At 45.5% G+C, this 17,205-nt stretch overlaps 1 protein-coding gene across 2 annotated transcripts in view; it reads right to left on the bottom strand.

Moving 5' to 3' along the window:
• The window catches only part of GMPR (guanosine monophosphate reductase), a 44,566-nt gene extending 27,734 nt beyond the window's left edge, over positions 1-16,832 (bottom strand). Inside the window, exons 1-4 of one of the 2 annotated variants that reach the window (XM_071736408.1) lie at positions 16,233-16,832; positions 11,307-11,426; positions 10,543-10,626; positions 8,724-8,897 (exon numbers count right to left, since the gene is read on the bottom strand). In XM_071736408.1, coding sequence (XP_071592509.1) covers positions 8,724-8,897; positions 10,543-10,626; positions 11,307-11,426; positions 16,233-16,319 — 465 coding nt within the window. In that variant the 5' untranslated portion in view covers positions 16,320-16,832. Of the gene's footprint in view, positions 1-8,723; positions 8,898-10,542; positions 10,627-11,306; positions 11,427-14,913; positions 14,936-16,232 lie in introns of those variants that run through there. The other variant, XM_071736409.1, reaches the window with a different exon arrangement.
• Positions 16,833-17,205: the final 373 nt, after the last annotated feature.

Here is a 17,205-nt window from a genome sequence, read left to right as displayed (position 1 = left end):
TTGCACCCTCAGGAATCCTGGGGAAACAGAGCCAAGGGAAGAGCAGGTGGGAAACACAAGGGGCAAGAGAGCCCTAGAGAGCCAGGGCACCAGCAGTGCTGTGGAGGTGCAAGAGCAGAGGGTAAGAATCTGGCCAAAAGGGCCCAGAGGAGCCCTGACAAGGGGCTGTGCTCAGTGCTATGGAGGACAAGAAGCAACCCCAGGGACCAACCTGTGGGACCACCCTGGGAGTCTGAGAAAACTTCCTCCCCCTGATGTGGGGCACAAGGGCCACCTTTGTGGAGAGGGAGAAGCAGGTACCCAACCAAAATGGCCAAAGGAACCTGGGCAAGAGGTCACACTCGGTGCTGCAGAGGAAGGCAAAAAAAACCTGTAAACAATTGCTAGCCCAGTGTGGGGGGAAAAAAAAGCCTTCCTCTTCCCAGATGCAGGGCACGAGAAGTCACTTCCATGGTGCATAAGCAGCAGGCAGTAACCCAGCCAAAATGGGCCAGAGGAGCCCTGAAAAGGGGTCATGCTCAATAATGCAGAGGAAGGCAAAAAACACAACAACCCAGGGGACCATGGACAATAGACCCCAGGGGAAAATTCCTTCCTGACCCCAAAGGTGCTGATCGGCTATTCCCTGAGACCTGTCTCCTCATCCCATGACTGGGTATGCCTCCCAGGAGATGCTCAAGTCCTAGTCTCTCTCCACCTTGGAGCCATCTCAGGGGCTTCCCACAATGGCCAAGTGCCCCTGGCCTGGATCAACCTCAGGGGCAAGAACCCTTCCTGTGCCTGGTGGGACACCGGTGGGTGCTCCAAAGCAGCAGGACCCCTGTCAACATCTCTGCCTCCTAGTTCTTACAGCTGATGCCACTGACACTGCAGGGGATGAGGGCAGAGAACTTTGCAGTGCTCAAGAAGGCATCCCCTTGCTCTGGACACTGCTCTCCAACTAAAAAATTCTGGAAATCCTGGGCACCTCCAGAGTTTGGTAGTTCTTTTTATATCTGACTGCCTTATCCAGCCTGCAGTCTTCCTCCCTAAATGGCCCTCCAAGTAATTCCACTGGCTACTCAAGGAGTTCCTCTCTGATGTCTTCGGGCTGCCCCCAGACCAGCTCTGGCAGCAGGCTTCAAGGATGCCTCCTTATATACTGCCCTGGGGCACTGTGACTGCTGCATTGCCATGCTGACATGGTGACATGGGGGTCACAGGCCACCCCCTCCATAGCCTCACCCACCACACCTCCACCCAGCATCCCTGTGAGGGAAGCTTTTGGGGTGCTGCTTGACTGTGGCAGCCCTGGGGCCCAGGAGGCTGTCCCTGCCCTTCCTTGGTAGCCATGCACTGGGCACAGCTGCTGGGCATCCCTGACACATTCTCTGTCCTTTGGCTCCCAAGGACAAACCTGATTGTTACTCTTCTCTCAGGCCATGGCAGATACCAGCCCTGCAGCCTGGAGACCACCTCTATCAGCTGTCCCCTTTCTGCACCAAAGCTGATACCCATGAGGCCACAAGGCAGCAAGGAGGACCAGGGACTTGATCTGATTGCACACAAAACCTCTTCCAGGAGTGGGCTGGGGTTGATTTCATAAGCCACAGACTGTAAGAAAGCAAACAGTAACCAGAACCATAGCAGAGAAGAGTTGGAAGAGACCTTTAATGATCATCTAGTCCCACTGAGTGACTATTTCAGAACTTATGAAAGTTAAGGCATGGTATTGTCCAAAAAGGGCAGCGCTGTACAAAAGCCTCTTAACACTAACAGGCTCGAGGCATTGACCACCTCTCTAGGAAGACTCTTCCAGGATCTGACCACTCTCTTGGTAAAGAAATGTTTCCTTATATCAAGTTTGAATCTCCCCGATGGACACTACTTTGAGCCATTCCCATGGTGTTTTATCACTGAATCCCAGAGAAGAGCTCCGTACCTCTTTCTCCACGTCCCATCCTCAGGAAGCTGTAGAGAGCTGTAATGTTGCCCCTCAGCTTTATTCTCTCCAAATAAACAAATCCAGTGTCCTCAACCACTCCTCATGAAACAACAGCTCCTTCACCAGCTTTGGTGCCCTCCTCTGGCACCTTCAAGGACTTTCACATCCTTCTTAAATCTTGGGGCCCAGAACTGCACACAATGCTGAAGATGAGGTGGGACCAACACCAAATATAGCAGGATAATCACCTCTTTTGACGGGCTGGTGATGCTGTTTTGTGCCCTTTTCTCTACCAGGTCACACAGCTGGCTCACACTGGCCCTGATGCAGACCAGAATCCCACTCTGCAAGGCTGCTCTCCAGCCACTCCTCCCCCAGTTTATACCTGTGCCCAGTGTTACACCATCCCAAGTGCAGAATTTGGCATTTGGACTTGATAAATTTCATGTCACTGATGACTTCCAAATGGTCAAATCTATTTAGATACCTCTGCAAGGCCTCTCCTCCCTTAAGAGAGTCAACAGCAGCTCACAGCTTAGTATCACTAGCAAACCTGCTAATAGTGCATTGAACTTCCGCCTCCACATCATTGATAAAAATATTGAACAGAAATGGCCCTCAAATTGAACCCTGAGGAACACTGTAACCAGATCTAGGCCCTTTCACTGTAACCCTTTGTGCCCTGCCAGTCAGTTCTTCACCTGGCACACGGTGTACCTGTTCATCCCATAGTTGGACAACTTGTCCAGAAGGATACTGTGAGGGACAGTGTCAAAAGCTTTACTAAATCAGAAAAAACTACATCCACTGCTTTCCCTTCATCCACTGGGCTGGTGACCTTACCATGGAAGGATATTAAATTAAACAGGACTTTTACTTTGTGAACCCATGTTGACTATACTTGAATATTGCATTATTCTTTAAATGTCTTTCAACAGCACCCAGTATGATCTCCTCTAGAATTTTCCCAGCTGAGGGCAAACTCACACATCTGTAGGTTTCCAGGTCTTCCCTCATGCCCTTCTTGTAAAGCAGAATAATGTTGGCTAGGCTTCTGTCAGTGGGGACCTCTCCAGACTCTGAAGACTTTGGTAAGTGATTGAGAGGGGATTTGCTGTAACACCCATTCAGAACTCTGGCATGAATCCTATCAGACCTATCATCCCCACAGACATTTGAAAACCAAGCAGAATAGTTTTGAATTTCAGCTCTGAGGCTTGTCTCACGTCTCTGTCATGTTTCTAACTAGAAAAAACACTAACCTGCATGAAAAAAGTCCAGTTGCACACATCATAAATTTTGCATTTTTACTGAAATGCACTAAATATTTGTGAATATATGAATCTAGGATCTAGAGATGTTCAGAAAACTTCTTATGTAATGATATCCCAGGACTCAGCAAGTGTTAGAAGCAGAAGTGATATGGACAGAGCAGGAAGCAAATCCTAAAAAGCTTACTTAATATTTTCTCTTTTTTTATTGAAGCAAAACGCCTGCTGAAGTCAACAGAAGCCACCAAGGGAATACTGGGCAAGGCCTATTCTCCACTTACTGATTGTTGGCTCCTATTTTACCATTTATTTATTTTTAATGAATTTTACTTCCCTCCTTTATTAGCTTGAAATATCTAACAAGGCATCACCCGAGGCACTTATAAAAACACTGATAATGTTAGGCAACAATTTTTGGTCTACATCACAGGACCACTTAACTTTGCTCAAAACTGCATGATATTGATTAAAAATAAAACCAAATAGAACAGCTGGGAAATAAAGAATATATAATAGGTATGGTGTTTCCAGTTAAGTGCTGCTTCCTTTCTGCACAGTGGCAATTTGCTATACCAAGTGGTGTACACTCCAAGGTGGAGTGATGGAGAGCATGCTGCTCACAGCATTAAGGAGGCAGTTAACATCTGCAAGGCAGATGATTATCTGTGCAGTATGACAGCACCTCACAACTTGGTGAAATACTGGAGCACTTACAACAGATTTTAAACAGGAACCAATGGGTATTAAAGTCGGTGGCTCCATCAGATTTGGGATCAAATATGTATTTAACTTGAACAGCAGTGTCTTCTTATTAGCAGAGCATAGTGGGTTGTCAAATTGTCTCTTTAGAAATGCTAACCAGATGTTTAATGTTAAGTTAGTGCTAGAGAATGTTGAAACTGAATGTCTTCATTCAAAATTCTCATCATAGCAGGGAAAAGCACTTGTGTCCCCAGCATACATTTTGGTTTTTTCTGGAATCCTTGTAGACACAACAGTGGTTTCTATGTTTCCTGAATGTGCACATCTTTAATAAATCTTCAGGGAAGACATGTAACTCTACATAGCAGACTTTCACCTGCCAATGACAGGCTTGCTTCATTTAGGTACCTTTTGCAGACCTCAGAGAACACAAAAAAAAAACCAACAAACCAACACTACAAGGGAGGCACAGGTATCTGTATGTGAAGAGACCCTAATATCACAGCTGAAGAGGGAAAGCTGTTTTCTCACATCCAGCTGAACTCTACTTTCACTGAAACCAATGCTTGCTTTACCACAGATGCCAGTAAGAAAGCTGAATTGAAGCAAAACAGCTTTTGAAAGCCCCACTTGTAAGGTACTTCAACTGAAAAAAAGGTGAATAAAGAAAGACTGAGACGACAGAGTTGAAACCCACTTAAAATTAACTAAGAATATAAAGTGAGTAAAGTAACTGGATCTTGTACAAATAAGCCACTTACAGACTAAATTTTGTACTGTATTTGGGCAAGCAGCCAGGAGACATAGTGGATGTTTTGTGTTATTGAAAACTATGCTCATCTTAATCATGAGCCCATGTACCAATGCAATTCTAATTTGCTGCAGAACTGGCTTTGTTGAAAGCAGTAGTTACCTTAGTGCTAATTTAACTTTGCTATGTCTGGCTGTAAAATAAGAACATCAGTAATAACTGAAAAGTCAGATAAGCTGCCATGCTTTCAATGCAGACAGTTCTTAGGGGCTACAAGAAACTACCCTGGCTGTGGCCCTGGTCTTACACACTCAGGGTGACATTCAGCTGTACCATCACTCAGAGTGAGGTTTCAAGTGAGAGTCACCCTGGCTCATTCCAGCATTACCCAGGATGACTGAACAGTGGGTCAGTCCTGAAGGAAATCCTGGCCTCAGAAAAGCCAAAGGGAGTTCACTAACTGACTTTAATGGGATAAAGATTTCACCTAACAGGATTAGAAAGGCTACAGCTTCTCTGACAGAGATACAAAATCAGTGAACACAGTAGGGCAGTGTCTCTGAATTTCAGTCAGGCATTTGATACTGTGCCTCATAAAAGCCTGCTATAAATACCAACTCACACTAAGACAAGAACACTGCAGAACTGATTGAAAGCTGCTGGCAAATGGCAATGGATCAAGCTGGGTAGAAATGTCTGTGACAACAGTTCTCAAACTTTCTTCTTGTATCCTGGAGGAAAGCACAGTCTGTGCCTCCACACTATCAGGAACACTGCCAAAGGACACTTCCCACCCACCAAAGCAAGGGATACTTTACCATAAGATGGAGAGATGATGTCTTTTACAAGGCTGAGCAGTACTAGGTGGGTGTTAGCAATCAGTATTATGAACAACCCAAGGAAGTTCAGGCAACATCCCTGTCTCCTACAGTGGGATCCCAGCTGACCCTGTTCTCAGACCCCACCCTTGTTGGACACGCCATGACTGGACTGACTCTGTTGCTTGTTCCAGAGATCAGACTGGGAGGAGTCTCCATGGCTCACTCTGAATTCCACCTCCACTAAGGCACTGAGAAGTTCTGCTCCTGACTCCAAGGGGAGCAACAGTTTCTGGGCCCTGCTGTTTCCCTCCACTCCTGCTTTGCAATTCTACTTGCCTTGCTCTCTGGCCCACACCTTGTGGGTGCCACTGCATCTGCAAGTGTGCTCCTGCCCCAGTTTTTTCCTTCACTTCCTGCTCCCCTGTCTAGGGTTTCTTCTATATAATGAACAGAAAACACTATGAAAAGCAAAACTTCAGACTAAAAACTTGACAAAGTTTGCTGGCAAAGACATCTTAGCTTGCAAAACAGACTTCCAGTGAAATGGAAGAGCCCTAACATCTACAATTACACTAATAAAAAAAAAGGACTTTGCTTACTGTAATAAGTAAGGCTCTGACCCTCCACCACAAATGTCAACCCAAGTTTTGCTTTAGACTTGCTTAGAGTAGGCACAACCCAAGCACATGATGCTGTACTACAGCAAAACACCCCATTGGACCATTACTTTTGATTCTGGGAGGCAATGCTGCATTTGTGAGACAGTCAGGAATCTTGAATACTGCTTCTTCCTAGTTCCTCAATCTAATGGGTGATTTAAGGCAATTGTACCCTTGTACCATTGTACCCTTGTTTGTCTTCCCTCTACTTTTGATTCCATGAGAGACTGATCTTTGTAAATTAATATGACAAGAGCTTGTGTCAGAGCCAGGCAGAAGAAAGTAAGGTAATGTGATTATAAAAGCAAGCATTTAACAGGGCAAAAATGTGTGTTTTAAAGGTTGTTACACAAAAGACATCCTCCATCTGCACTGGAGTATCATCCACCACAGTTGCTTTGCACATCGCCTTTCAGTCTCAGAGCTGAACCCATTACATGGCTTCTGGGAATACACATTCCCTAAAACTTGGGGTTGGGTTCCTGTTATGTACTGCACCGCAGCTGACTGTGGAATGAATGGTCATGCTGAGGAATGCAAACAAGACAGCCTGAAAGGTCCCAGAGATCACTTTCAGCTATGAGAAAGCTTCTTTATTTTTATACCTTCTATTTAACTGCTAACTCTCTTGTCTGAAAGCCACAACAGCAGAGAGCATACTGCAGGCATAGCTCAGAGACATCAAAGCAGAAAGAACAGGTAGCAGCAGGGCATGTCTTCCAGAGTATCACAAAAAGGAGCCTAGATAAGCTGCTGCATTTCAGCCAGGAATAGCTTCAAAAGGCCATTCTGGTAGAGAGCGTAAACTCATTTGGAAGCAGTGTAGAGATGTGTGTCCTGAGTTGAATCAGAGACTTTCAGGGACTGCAGGCTTTGGAAACAAAAGGGTTTTGAACGCCCCAAGTTTGTTAGCATCCTTTTAGGAATCAAAATTGTCCCTGCGTAGGAGGTTGAAAGGATAAGCCATATTAAACAAAGCCCAAAGAAAGGAGCAACAATCAGGGAAGACAACTAACCAGGTCAAGGCTATATATGTGCTTAACCAGGTGGTGCTGTCAGGACAATGAGACCTGAAGTAACAATAACCTTAGTCACAGAAGCAGAGAAACCAAGCAGGTAGCTTAACAGATGTGAGGGGTGGATGACACTGGTTTATGGACCTTGGACTAACATCTGGGCTTCATATCCAACTGTGACATTGACCTCCTGTGCCTTCTGCACAATTAATCTTGGTTGAGTTCCCTCCTCAGTCAGCAAAGTCACCCGTCTGTGGGGAGGTGGAGGAAGGGATGACACAGTCTTCTTTCCAATCCTGATAGAGAAGATTTGGTTTGTTTTGTTTTAAATATGTAGCTTAATCTCCCACAACTCTTGAAGTCAAAGACACTGGAGTAGCCAAGTCACTAGGGACAGTACTTTAGTTCCAAAGCAAGGAAACAGCTCCTTCCCTCACTGCAGTGAGCCAGAAGCTTAAAAAATCCATATGCATCATTGGATGCCAGAAGTTCTCCGTAAAACCATGGGAAATATGACCATACCAAAGAGGTTCCCACATCTACTGATAGCAGGCATTCCAGCCACTTCCATTTTCCAATGCCACTGTCATTTAGAGGCAACAACACTGCCTTCCTCTGACATGAGAGGAATCAGGAACACAGTCTCTACTGACAAGTTTGAACATGCGGTTTCTTCTTTAAGCAAGTCAGAGAGTGCATTTATGACCACTTCACATTTATTCTACATGTGTGAAGCTTTGTGTCTGGCATGAAAAAGAGAAAATGCTGCCTGAACACATGATTTTTTTCTGGCCCAGTTTGAAGAAAGGCTGGTAGCCACACAAAGAACTTGCTCCTTTGAGAATTTCTGCAATTCTCATGGAAACAAATTCAGACAAGGGCCCTGGGAAACAGAAGCAGTAGGGCTCTGCTGCAAGAAGTCCTGTGTCAACGAAAACACTACTCTTAGCCCAAAAGGGTTGGAGGAAGCATAGCATTAGCACTCTGAGAAAGGACAGCAACATCAAAGAAGCTGCATGAAAAGCACCAACACTGACTATTTTGCTCCCTGATGACCCCATTCACAATTGCACAACACTCCTGTGATTCTTATCATAGGCAAGGATTAGTCTACATTCAGCTGTCTTCATAGTGATCAAATAGACAGAAACAGCCTCTGGCCTCAACTGGCCAGAAACGTCAGCGCATTCCCACAGCAAACCTCAGCTTGGAATCACCAAAATAAATCCACACACTTTATGATTAGAGGCCACATCTGGTGTGGGAAGGAGAATGTTGAGTAGGAAAAAAATGGAATCCACCCAGCCTGCCATGCCAACATAAAGCTGCTGTATCAGAGCACACACTGAACACTGCCACAAACTATCAACAGTGGAAGACTGATAATGCCAACATGTTATTACACAGTCACCATTTGGCTCCACTACCATCTTGCTGAATTTAAAGAGTAAATGAACAGAGCTAATCTTTATATTCTTAGAAGGGTATCTGTGCACTTATTTTTAAGACAAGAGGTTTATAGCACCCTGGTCCAGGACAGAATCCCCACACATCCCCTCCACCCTTTCTACACACTTACCATAATTGTGTGATGTGGGAAGAGGGCACGGACAGACTTCACAAACTCCACAAAGTGCTCTGAGTAGCCGTTTGCCACGTCCAGACAGATGTATCTGATAGGTGGAATGGCCTCTAGAATACTTCTTAATTTGTCCAAGTCAGCTTTTCCACTACCTGAGCTTGCTGCTACATGCTACAGAGACAACAAAAGGGAGTAGTAGTTTGTAAAAACTGGGATAAACACCACACTTCTACATTGTATTGAGAGGACTTGTGCTGAAAACTAGTGAAAATCATACTAAATAATACAAAATTGGTACATTCCTGGAAATACCAATGTGTTACTTCTGATTTTGTTTAAAGGCTCTAAAATAAAGCAAAATCAGCATTTTATAAGCTCTTCATCACAAGTGGATTCTCATAAGCAAATATAATCACCCGAGATGGAGGAAGGCTCAGCCATACATTATACATTGATAAAAACACAGAAGAACTCCTAAACTGATATACTTCCAGGAAGGCAGAGTGGCAAAATTTGAGGCACTGTCAGAGGGTGGAATCTGGCTCTTTAAGTTCACCAAACACTCCCTTGATCTATAGAATCAAAGAACAGTCAATTTTGGAAGAGACCTCCAGAAATCATGCAGTCCAACCCACTTGCCCAAGCAGGGTCAGCTACCACTGAAAGCAGACTGCTTCCTCCTTTGTCTTCCTAGAAATTCTTTCCAATAGAATAATAGTTTCCACAGCTGTTGGTCCACAAGACCCCTGCAGAGATCCAAGGTCAAGGACCAAGTCAGTATTGAATCACTATGATCACTATAATCACTATCCTACTGCAGTGATTATGAACCACAAATGAGCTGAATGCCAAAGTGTTCAGACATGGGATATTCCTGGGACCACTTTCTGCCCTAGAGTGGCATATAAGCAACCCTGATGAATCTATGTGACAGGCTGGCTTTCAGACAATCCTGTAATCAGTAATGTTCATAATATACTTCTAATGAATGCCACAGGTAAAGATACCATACTGCTGTGTGGTATTCTTTTCTATGCAGAAAAAGTTTCAAAACTGCACTGAACTCCGAGGAGGAGGAGGAGGGGAGACAGCCAGCCATGTTCTTATACTGCCTCTCTCAGTGCAGGGGCCTGCCAGAAGAACACGGAAGAAATCTGGATATAAAAACGTCAGAACTTAAGTCAATGTTTGAATTTACAAAATGCTGTTTCTCTGTAATGGCTCAGGCTAAGATGTGAACAAGTGGGGTAGCACAGTAGCATAGAGTGAGCTCTAGTGCAAGGAGGTGAATGGACTACACACAGGTTATGACAACTGTCAGTGCTCATCCTTGCTTGGGCCCAGCACCCGGGCCCCTTCAGCAAGAGACTGTGTCCCCTTCCACGCCTGACAGCAAAGACCCTGCCCCAGCACAAGGGTGTGCAGGGCCAGCTTGTGGCTGGCTTATTCAAGGCTATTTGCATTTGTGGTCTTTAGCTTCTTCCTTATCAGCACTACCACAGCTCCCAACAGCAAGAGAAGCACAGAAGTTAAGATATTTCCAAGCAGCTCTTTCTTCTTTTTTCAGGACACTTCTCTGTTTCCAAGAATATATAAACTTTTCCTTTTTTGCATAACATAAGGACTTTTTGCATAACATAATGAACTTGTATAGCTATTCTTTTTAAATCAGGACAAGTCACTTCCCTTGATGCATTTAAGAGCAGCAAATATCTTCATTCCCCAAAACCTCACTTAACAACAGTATTCCCAAAAGACTCCAGTGTATGTGAGCTCAGAACAAAGCAATAAACCATAATAAGTTACAAAAATGTACCTCAAGGCATTCTGGGTGATTGGCAGCAAACAGTTTCCATTCTTCCACAGAATAATGCTTGTGAATTGCAGTGAACATTGAATGCTAGCAAAAATAAGAAAATTGATATTAATGTCAAAGTTATTCATCCTCCCCTTAGCTGAAGAGCAACAAGATATCAGAAATTCCCATTTAAGTATAGGCTCATCCTGCTTGAAAGAAGCAGTAATGTTGAATAACAGACCAGGCAATTGCAAATGCCTCTTCAAAGGTAACTTAACATACTAAGCTGACCTTTCAGGATCAGGTTTCTGATGTGTTTCCTGAATTATGGTCAATATTTCAAATGTGCTTAAGCACACTAAGAAATTAAGGTGAGCCCTAAAGCCAAAGGTGAATTGACAAGTGGCTCCTGACTGCTGCAGCTTTACCCAATAACCTACACTATCAAAACTGTTATCAGCTTATACTTTTCTGGAAGGAAGCACAATATAGGCATCAAAAACCAAGCTCTAGAAGCTGCAAGTGAAGCTGAGCTACACCCAAGATGAAAATTTCCTAGTAAGCATCCACACTGAAAGTATCTTATATTTGGAGCCCTGTCTCTGTTAAGTGTATTGCTGTAAAAGCACAGCTGCTTTGCAATGAGAACACATCTTCTTGTTCTGGATTCTTTAAATTCATGCCCTGCCTGGTTTCCAAAAAAAGTATCTAAAAATTTCAAAGGGTGCTCACTGTCACCCATTGACTTCCCAACTGTTGCAGAAATGAGAATCAATACTTACTTTTGCCATAACCACAGCCATTTCAAACGTCCCCACAGTGTCCATGTTTGCCACTATAATGGGAATTCCTGTGTATGTCTGCTTGGAGTTGCGGAAGGTGAAGGTGCGCGTGAGGTCAACCTGCAAAGAAGAGGCACACATTCTTTTAAGTGTTTGACTGCAATCTAACAAGAGTTTTGCCACTGACTTCAGATACAGCAGCTCTGGACACTGCTTCTTAATTTTCCTCACATTTCCTGTTCTTCCTTTCTTTCCAGTACTCCCTCACTTCATTTATTTATTTAGTTACAACTTCCGCCTTCTAAATGAGAAACAAAATATAAAAGTAAAATAATGTTTTCTGTTCTTCCTGGAGAAAAATACCATGAAAATGGAAATACATATATATAAACAAGTCAGAAAGTATTGGAAAGGAAATTGAGGACCATGGATTATTTTATACGGAAGTAACCTTGGCTGGTTTTTTGGCTGCCTGAGAAACCCAAGTTGAAGTCCTAACTGCACAGGAGTCAGAACTGGAACTCCCTCTGTCTCCAGGGCATAGAGGATTTTGTTACAATCTTTAATGTAAATGACAATATACTAAAGCAAGCTTTTACTTTTGGCTTGGTTACCAGCACTCTTGCCATACAATGTGAACAAATGTGAACATTCATACCCTGGCTTATTAAACCACAAAGCTGCCAGTTTCCAAGCTGATTTCTTGTAACTGGTTCAGCCTTCACCTTCAAAGTTACTTTGACTTCAGCACCCTCAGATGATCATGGCAACATGAGGCATTCTGTTCCTTACATTTGCAAGAGACACCACCAAATTTAGATCAGTTCCCACTGATCTACTTAGCATGTTGCAAAAAGAGGGAAATCTCTAAGAAATGTGTAACTGTAAGATAATAGGTTAGTCTCTTTAGTAACAGTGAAAATGAAGGGTCTTTCAGAGTTTTCATTACTCCTCACTTCATCTTTAATTCAAGAACGCTGAGAGACCAGAACTGAACTAAAATTCATCACCAGAAAGGAAGCAATATAAAGAATACAAGACTTTGATTATTTATTTACAACATATTTTGAGCACTGTCATATTGTGTTCTGATTAGTATGGTGGGGGGGTTATTATTGACTAGTGTAAGAGAAGGATCTTGAACCCCTGTGATATATCATGAAACAGGTTCTCACTTTCTATAAGCTCAAAAAGGTTGCTTTCATGAACAAGTTAAGATACATCATCAGAAGGGATACTGACCCTTCTTCCCATTTACTATCAGAGAAGCCCAATTCTACACCCATCAACTGATGATGTAACATTCTTATGGAAATTTTGGCTGCAGCTAACATGAGAAAACACTGTTAAGGTGACACGTTTTAAATAAAATGAATGTACTTTACTCCCTTTAATGCAAGTTATTAACTACGATCAAGGAAAAAAAGACAGAGTATCACACAACCAGTTCTACACAGACAATAGTCCCAGAATCACTGCCTTACAGTTTCACAGAGGAAAAACATCTCTTTCAAATGAACTTAAGAAAGAAGTAGAGGAGAAGAGTATGTTTAAGAGAAGACTGAGACAAGATGCAAAGCTATGCAGGAAGCACAAGGCCATTACTCCTGCAGTGATTCATACCTCCACTTACATTGCAACTTGTCATACATGGCTTCCTTCAGCCAGCCAGTTAGATAGATCTCATGCAATTATCTACACAGTTTATAATACTGATGGCAAGCATTAATGAGGGATAATTGTACAGATTCCCCTACTGAGGCTCTTGTTCTATGAGAACAGGAGAAACGGGACACTGGGTTGAAGATATTTATGTGGTGGCCCAGTTCCCCAAATAGCCAATAGCAGATGTCTGGGAAGGGAATACAGGAATGAGGCAAGTTTTGAAAAACTCCCTAGCCTACCTTCCCAGGTCCCAAGAAGATCATGTTTAGAGACCTTCAAAGACAAAGGTCTCCTTCAATCCACTGTGCTAAATAGTCACTCATGGATAAAGAACACATCTTGTAATTGTTTTAATCCTTCATACCTTCAGCTTCTCCAATATTCCACAGCAATAAATTCCAGAGATGAAATACATGTTGCATAAAAACTACAACCTTTGCCTGATAATTACATTCAGTACTTCCTACTCCTTGTTTGAGAGACAATCAACACCCACTCCTGTTCCACTTTTCCCATTTTACTCCTCGCTTCATAGACTTCCAGCATACCCTCCATAACTGCTTCTTCTCCATACTGAGTAGTTCTAATATGTTTAGGTTTTTCCTCATCCAGAAACCAGTGAATACTGCTGATCATCCTGGCTGCCATTCTCTGTTCTTATTTTAGCATATTATGCTGTTCTTGTAAAGGGATCACCAGACCTGTGTAGTCAAAATGCACATCCTGAGAGGCATCACATAGCTAACTGGTTTTCCTTAGTTCCTCCAATAACACATCTCTTTGTCTGCTTCCTGGGTGGTAACAGCTAACTTATAGTTCACTATTTATAGCTTATGTATTACAAGAAAAATAATTTCTAATTCTAGGATTGCTCACAATCACTCAGCAGTAAAAGCTTCCTCAGAAAGAAAATAATAAAATTTATTATCTAACTCCTACCCAGACCTTTGACATATGAAAGTACTACGACATTAGCTGTTCTTTTAAAGACTTCTTTGAATTTACAAATTTAAACTAATGACTAGACTTCCTAAAGGACACCTAAGGTGAATTTATAACAGACAGTCTGCAGAGCAAATCCAGCAAAGGCAAAAATAGTAGACTATGTGAGTACCAAGACCCCATGGACAGGTAATGCTGCTCCCACATAATAGCTTTAACCAATTATGACATGTGAATTCAAGCTTCAAATTTTCTAGTATCTCTTCAAAAAGAACAATTATGGAAAATTAAAGCAGTGCAAGGAATCAAAACCAAACACCAACACCGCAGACCTACAAAAGGAGCTGCAAACACCCCAAACTGCCTAAGAAGCTGACTTCATCCTAGCTACTGCATGCAAAGCAATCCTTCCACTAAATGAGGCATTCACACCAGAGAAGCAGACGCTTGCTGATATAAGCTTCAAAGCAGCAGCTTGCTGGGTAACAGGCACTGTAGTATGCTGCCTCTGTTCCACTGCCAGAACTATTTATTTATATTCTTGTTTTGAAGCAGACGTCCATTTCAGATCTGGCTCTCACAGAAACTGTTTATTCCTGTTGCTACAGCCTCAGTGATGGTGTCCCATTTCTTAACCTTCATCAGTTTTCACTGACCCCTCTCATGACATGCACTTTTTCTCATGTGAAATGTTTTTAACAGTTCATCATAGCCAACCATTACAACCCTGCCATATCAGCTCATGTTCCTCCTATCATTTTCCACTCCCAGCAGCCCTTCATTCCACAGCCTGCACACAACTAAATATACAAAACATGGCACTTTGAGGAGCCATGTGTGACTCGGTGGAGCACAGCTCCACCTGTTTGCCAGGCTAGAGCAGAGAATTTTAGAGGGGACTACTGGTGCCCGAGCAAATGAACAGTAATTGCACACAAAAAGCAGTTACTCAGAAAGGACACCCTTCTTTGTAAATTAAAAATTACGAGCCTGAGCCGACCTTCCTATTGAGAAGGCATCTCCAATCTTACACCTTCAGAATGGCAAAAGTTTTGCTTAGCTGCTGCCCTCAAAATCCCTGCACATAGGCCCGGAATAAACACAGCCACCCCAGTTCACTTTCCAGACTTGTGTTTTCAGTCTCACTTGATTTGTCTTGGTCTCTCTCAACTGTTACCCCTGCAGAAAAGCTTAATCCTCTTTCCATCCCCCCACACAACGTAATTCCTTCACTAGTCAAAGCAAATCTTTTGTTAACCTTGGGGTTATGTGAGGTAAACGAGGCAGCACCTTGAACCCTGAGGCAGCCATCTTTTTTTTAATTTTTTTTTTTCTGTAGAAGCAATCCTCATGGCATTTCTTCGGATCTTTCCTCAATCCTACTGAGAAATAACTCCAGCAACATCACGGCTAACAGTGGCCCTGGGCCAGCAGGGACTAGGAGCCCCGGGCATCAGAGGGGTTGCTGGGCTGTGCCGGTCCAGGTCAGGCACCATCAGGCAGGTCGCGGGGGTTAATATTAAGGGAGGGTGAAACGGCACCACTGCCTCCATCTGACACCTTCCGGGATCCCAGCCCGGAGTACCCCATGCTGTGGATAGCGCTCCCCCACACCTTCGCTGGTTGTTTTTTATTATTGCTAGATTTTAAAAAATTATTATTTTAACCAGGGTGTCAGTCACTCGGTAACAGCACTTGCTCGCGGCCCCCGCGGCTGAAAGCGAAGATGCCTGCCGCCCCGCACCCCCACCTTAAGCTGGCCCCAGAGCCGGGGCGCGTAGCCGGGCAGCCCCCTACCCCCTGCCTGACCTGCCTGTTCAACGCTGCCCCGACGGCAGGCAAACTCCCCCCCTCCCTTCCCTCCGGAAACCGGAGGTCACCCCCCGCGTAGCGCCGCAGAAATCCGCAGAGGCACCTGTTAGGAGCAAACAATTCCACAACCACCCCCCCCTACTGCCCCCCCACACTCCCTTTTTATTTTTGATGAGGAGCGGGGGACGACAGCGCGGCACCGGCTTTGCAGCGCCCGCCGCCGCCTCCTCTTCCTCTGGGGCTCCCCTCGCTCGGGGAAGGGGAGGGGAGGCGGGGGCCACGCCGCGGGCTCCGCAACCACGGCCCCCCCCCCCCCCCCTCCACAGCGGAACACCGGCATTCCCCCCCACTCCCTCCCCCCCCCTCGCCAGGCATAGGGCGTTACGATCGGGGAAGGCATCGCTACGTTAGACTGAGGAATAAAAATAAAAGTAGGGAGGGAAGGAGGGTTAATGAAGTTAGGCGCTAAGAATGGAGGTAAAACATGCTGGGTTTGAATGCCCCCACCTCTGATCTGCTTTTGAGGCTGCTTCGTTTAGGTCTGAGCAGGACATCTTTAAAGTCCAGCTTGAGGTCTGCGTCTACCCGGGGCATCTTGGCTGGGGTGTCAGGGTGCGGGGCCCAGGTTCTCCTGGCGGCAGTGGCAGCCCCGCTGGTTTTGCTCCGCTCCGCTGCACCGCGCCGCCTGCAGAGCCGCGCCGGCCAAAGCCCGCCGGCTCTGCACGGAGCGTATTTATAGGGCGCGGGGAGTGCGGCGCCGCGGCTAGGGCCCCATCGCTTTATTAGGAGAGGGTTGTTTTTAGCTGAGCAACCGGCCGCCCCATGCCCCTTCTCCCGCTGTAACCACCCGTGTGTCTCCGCCGCGCTGGGCGCTTTGAGTGTGGCGGGGACCGGCAGCAAGACAGGGGACGCGGCGGCCGCCCGCGGCCGCCCGCAGCCGCCCGTGTGGGTTGGTGAGAGACGGGCACCGCCGGCGACAGAGCGGCCTTAAGGGCAAAGCAAGGGCAGAGGAAATGGCGCCGCCATGTGACTAAACGGGCGCCGCCAGGCTCCGCGCCGCCGCTGCTGCCGGGTGTGGGCGCCCGGCGGTGCCGAGCGGCCGCTGAGGGGCTGAGCTGACATCTTGGCCCTCCGTCCCTCCTCTCTCCTCTCTCTCGTCGTCCACCGCCACGGGCGGCGGCTGCAGACCGGCGGTTGCGGCCTCTGAGGCGGCCACAGCGATGGGGGTTGGCGGCGCTCCCTAAGGTTTTTGGGGCGGCCCAAAACTTGGTGCCTCCGTGGGCAGCCTTTAGTCTCTGCCTGGGCTTCGGTGGAAATCTTGACTTTCCGGGGAACTCCTCTCTGAGCCCTAACCCGCCCCCCTCTCTGACCATCATCCTCTGGTGAAACTGAGCCTTGTTCGGCGCCTGGAACCTCTCGGGCTGGTTCCCCATCTGGCTGCAGAACTCAGGGCTGGGTCTGTGGTTTTGGTGTTAAATAC

This window comes from Heliangelus exortis, chromosome 2 (genome assembly GCF_036169615.1).
Source record: "Heliangelus exortis chromosome 2, bHelExo1.hap1, whole genome shotgun sequence".
NCBI lineage: Eukaryota > Metazoa > Chordata > Aves > Apodiformes > Trochilidae > Heliangelus > Heliangelus exortis.
Note: the sequence above shows the minus strand (reverse complement) of the source record. Positions and strands in the feature narration are given on the sequence as shown.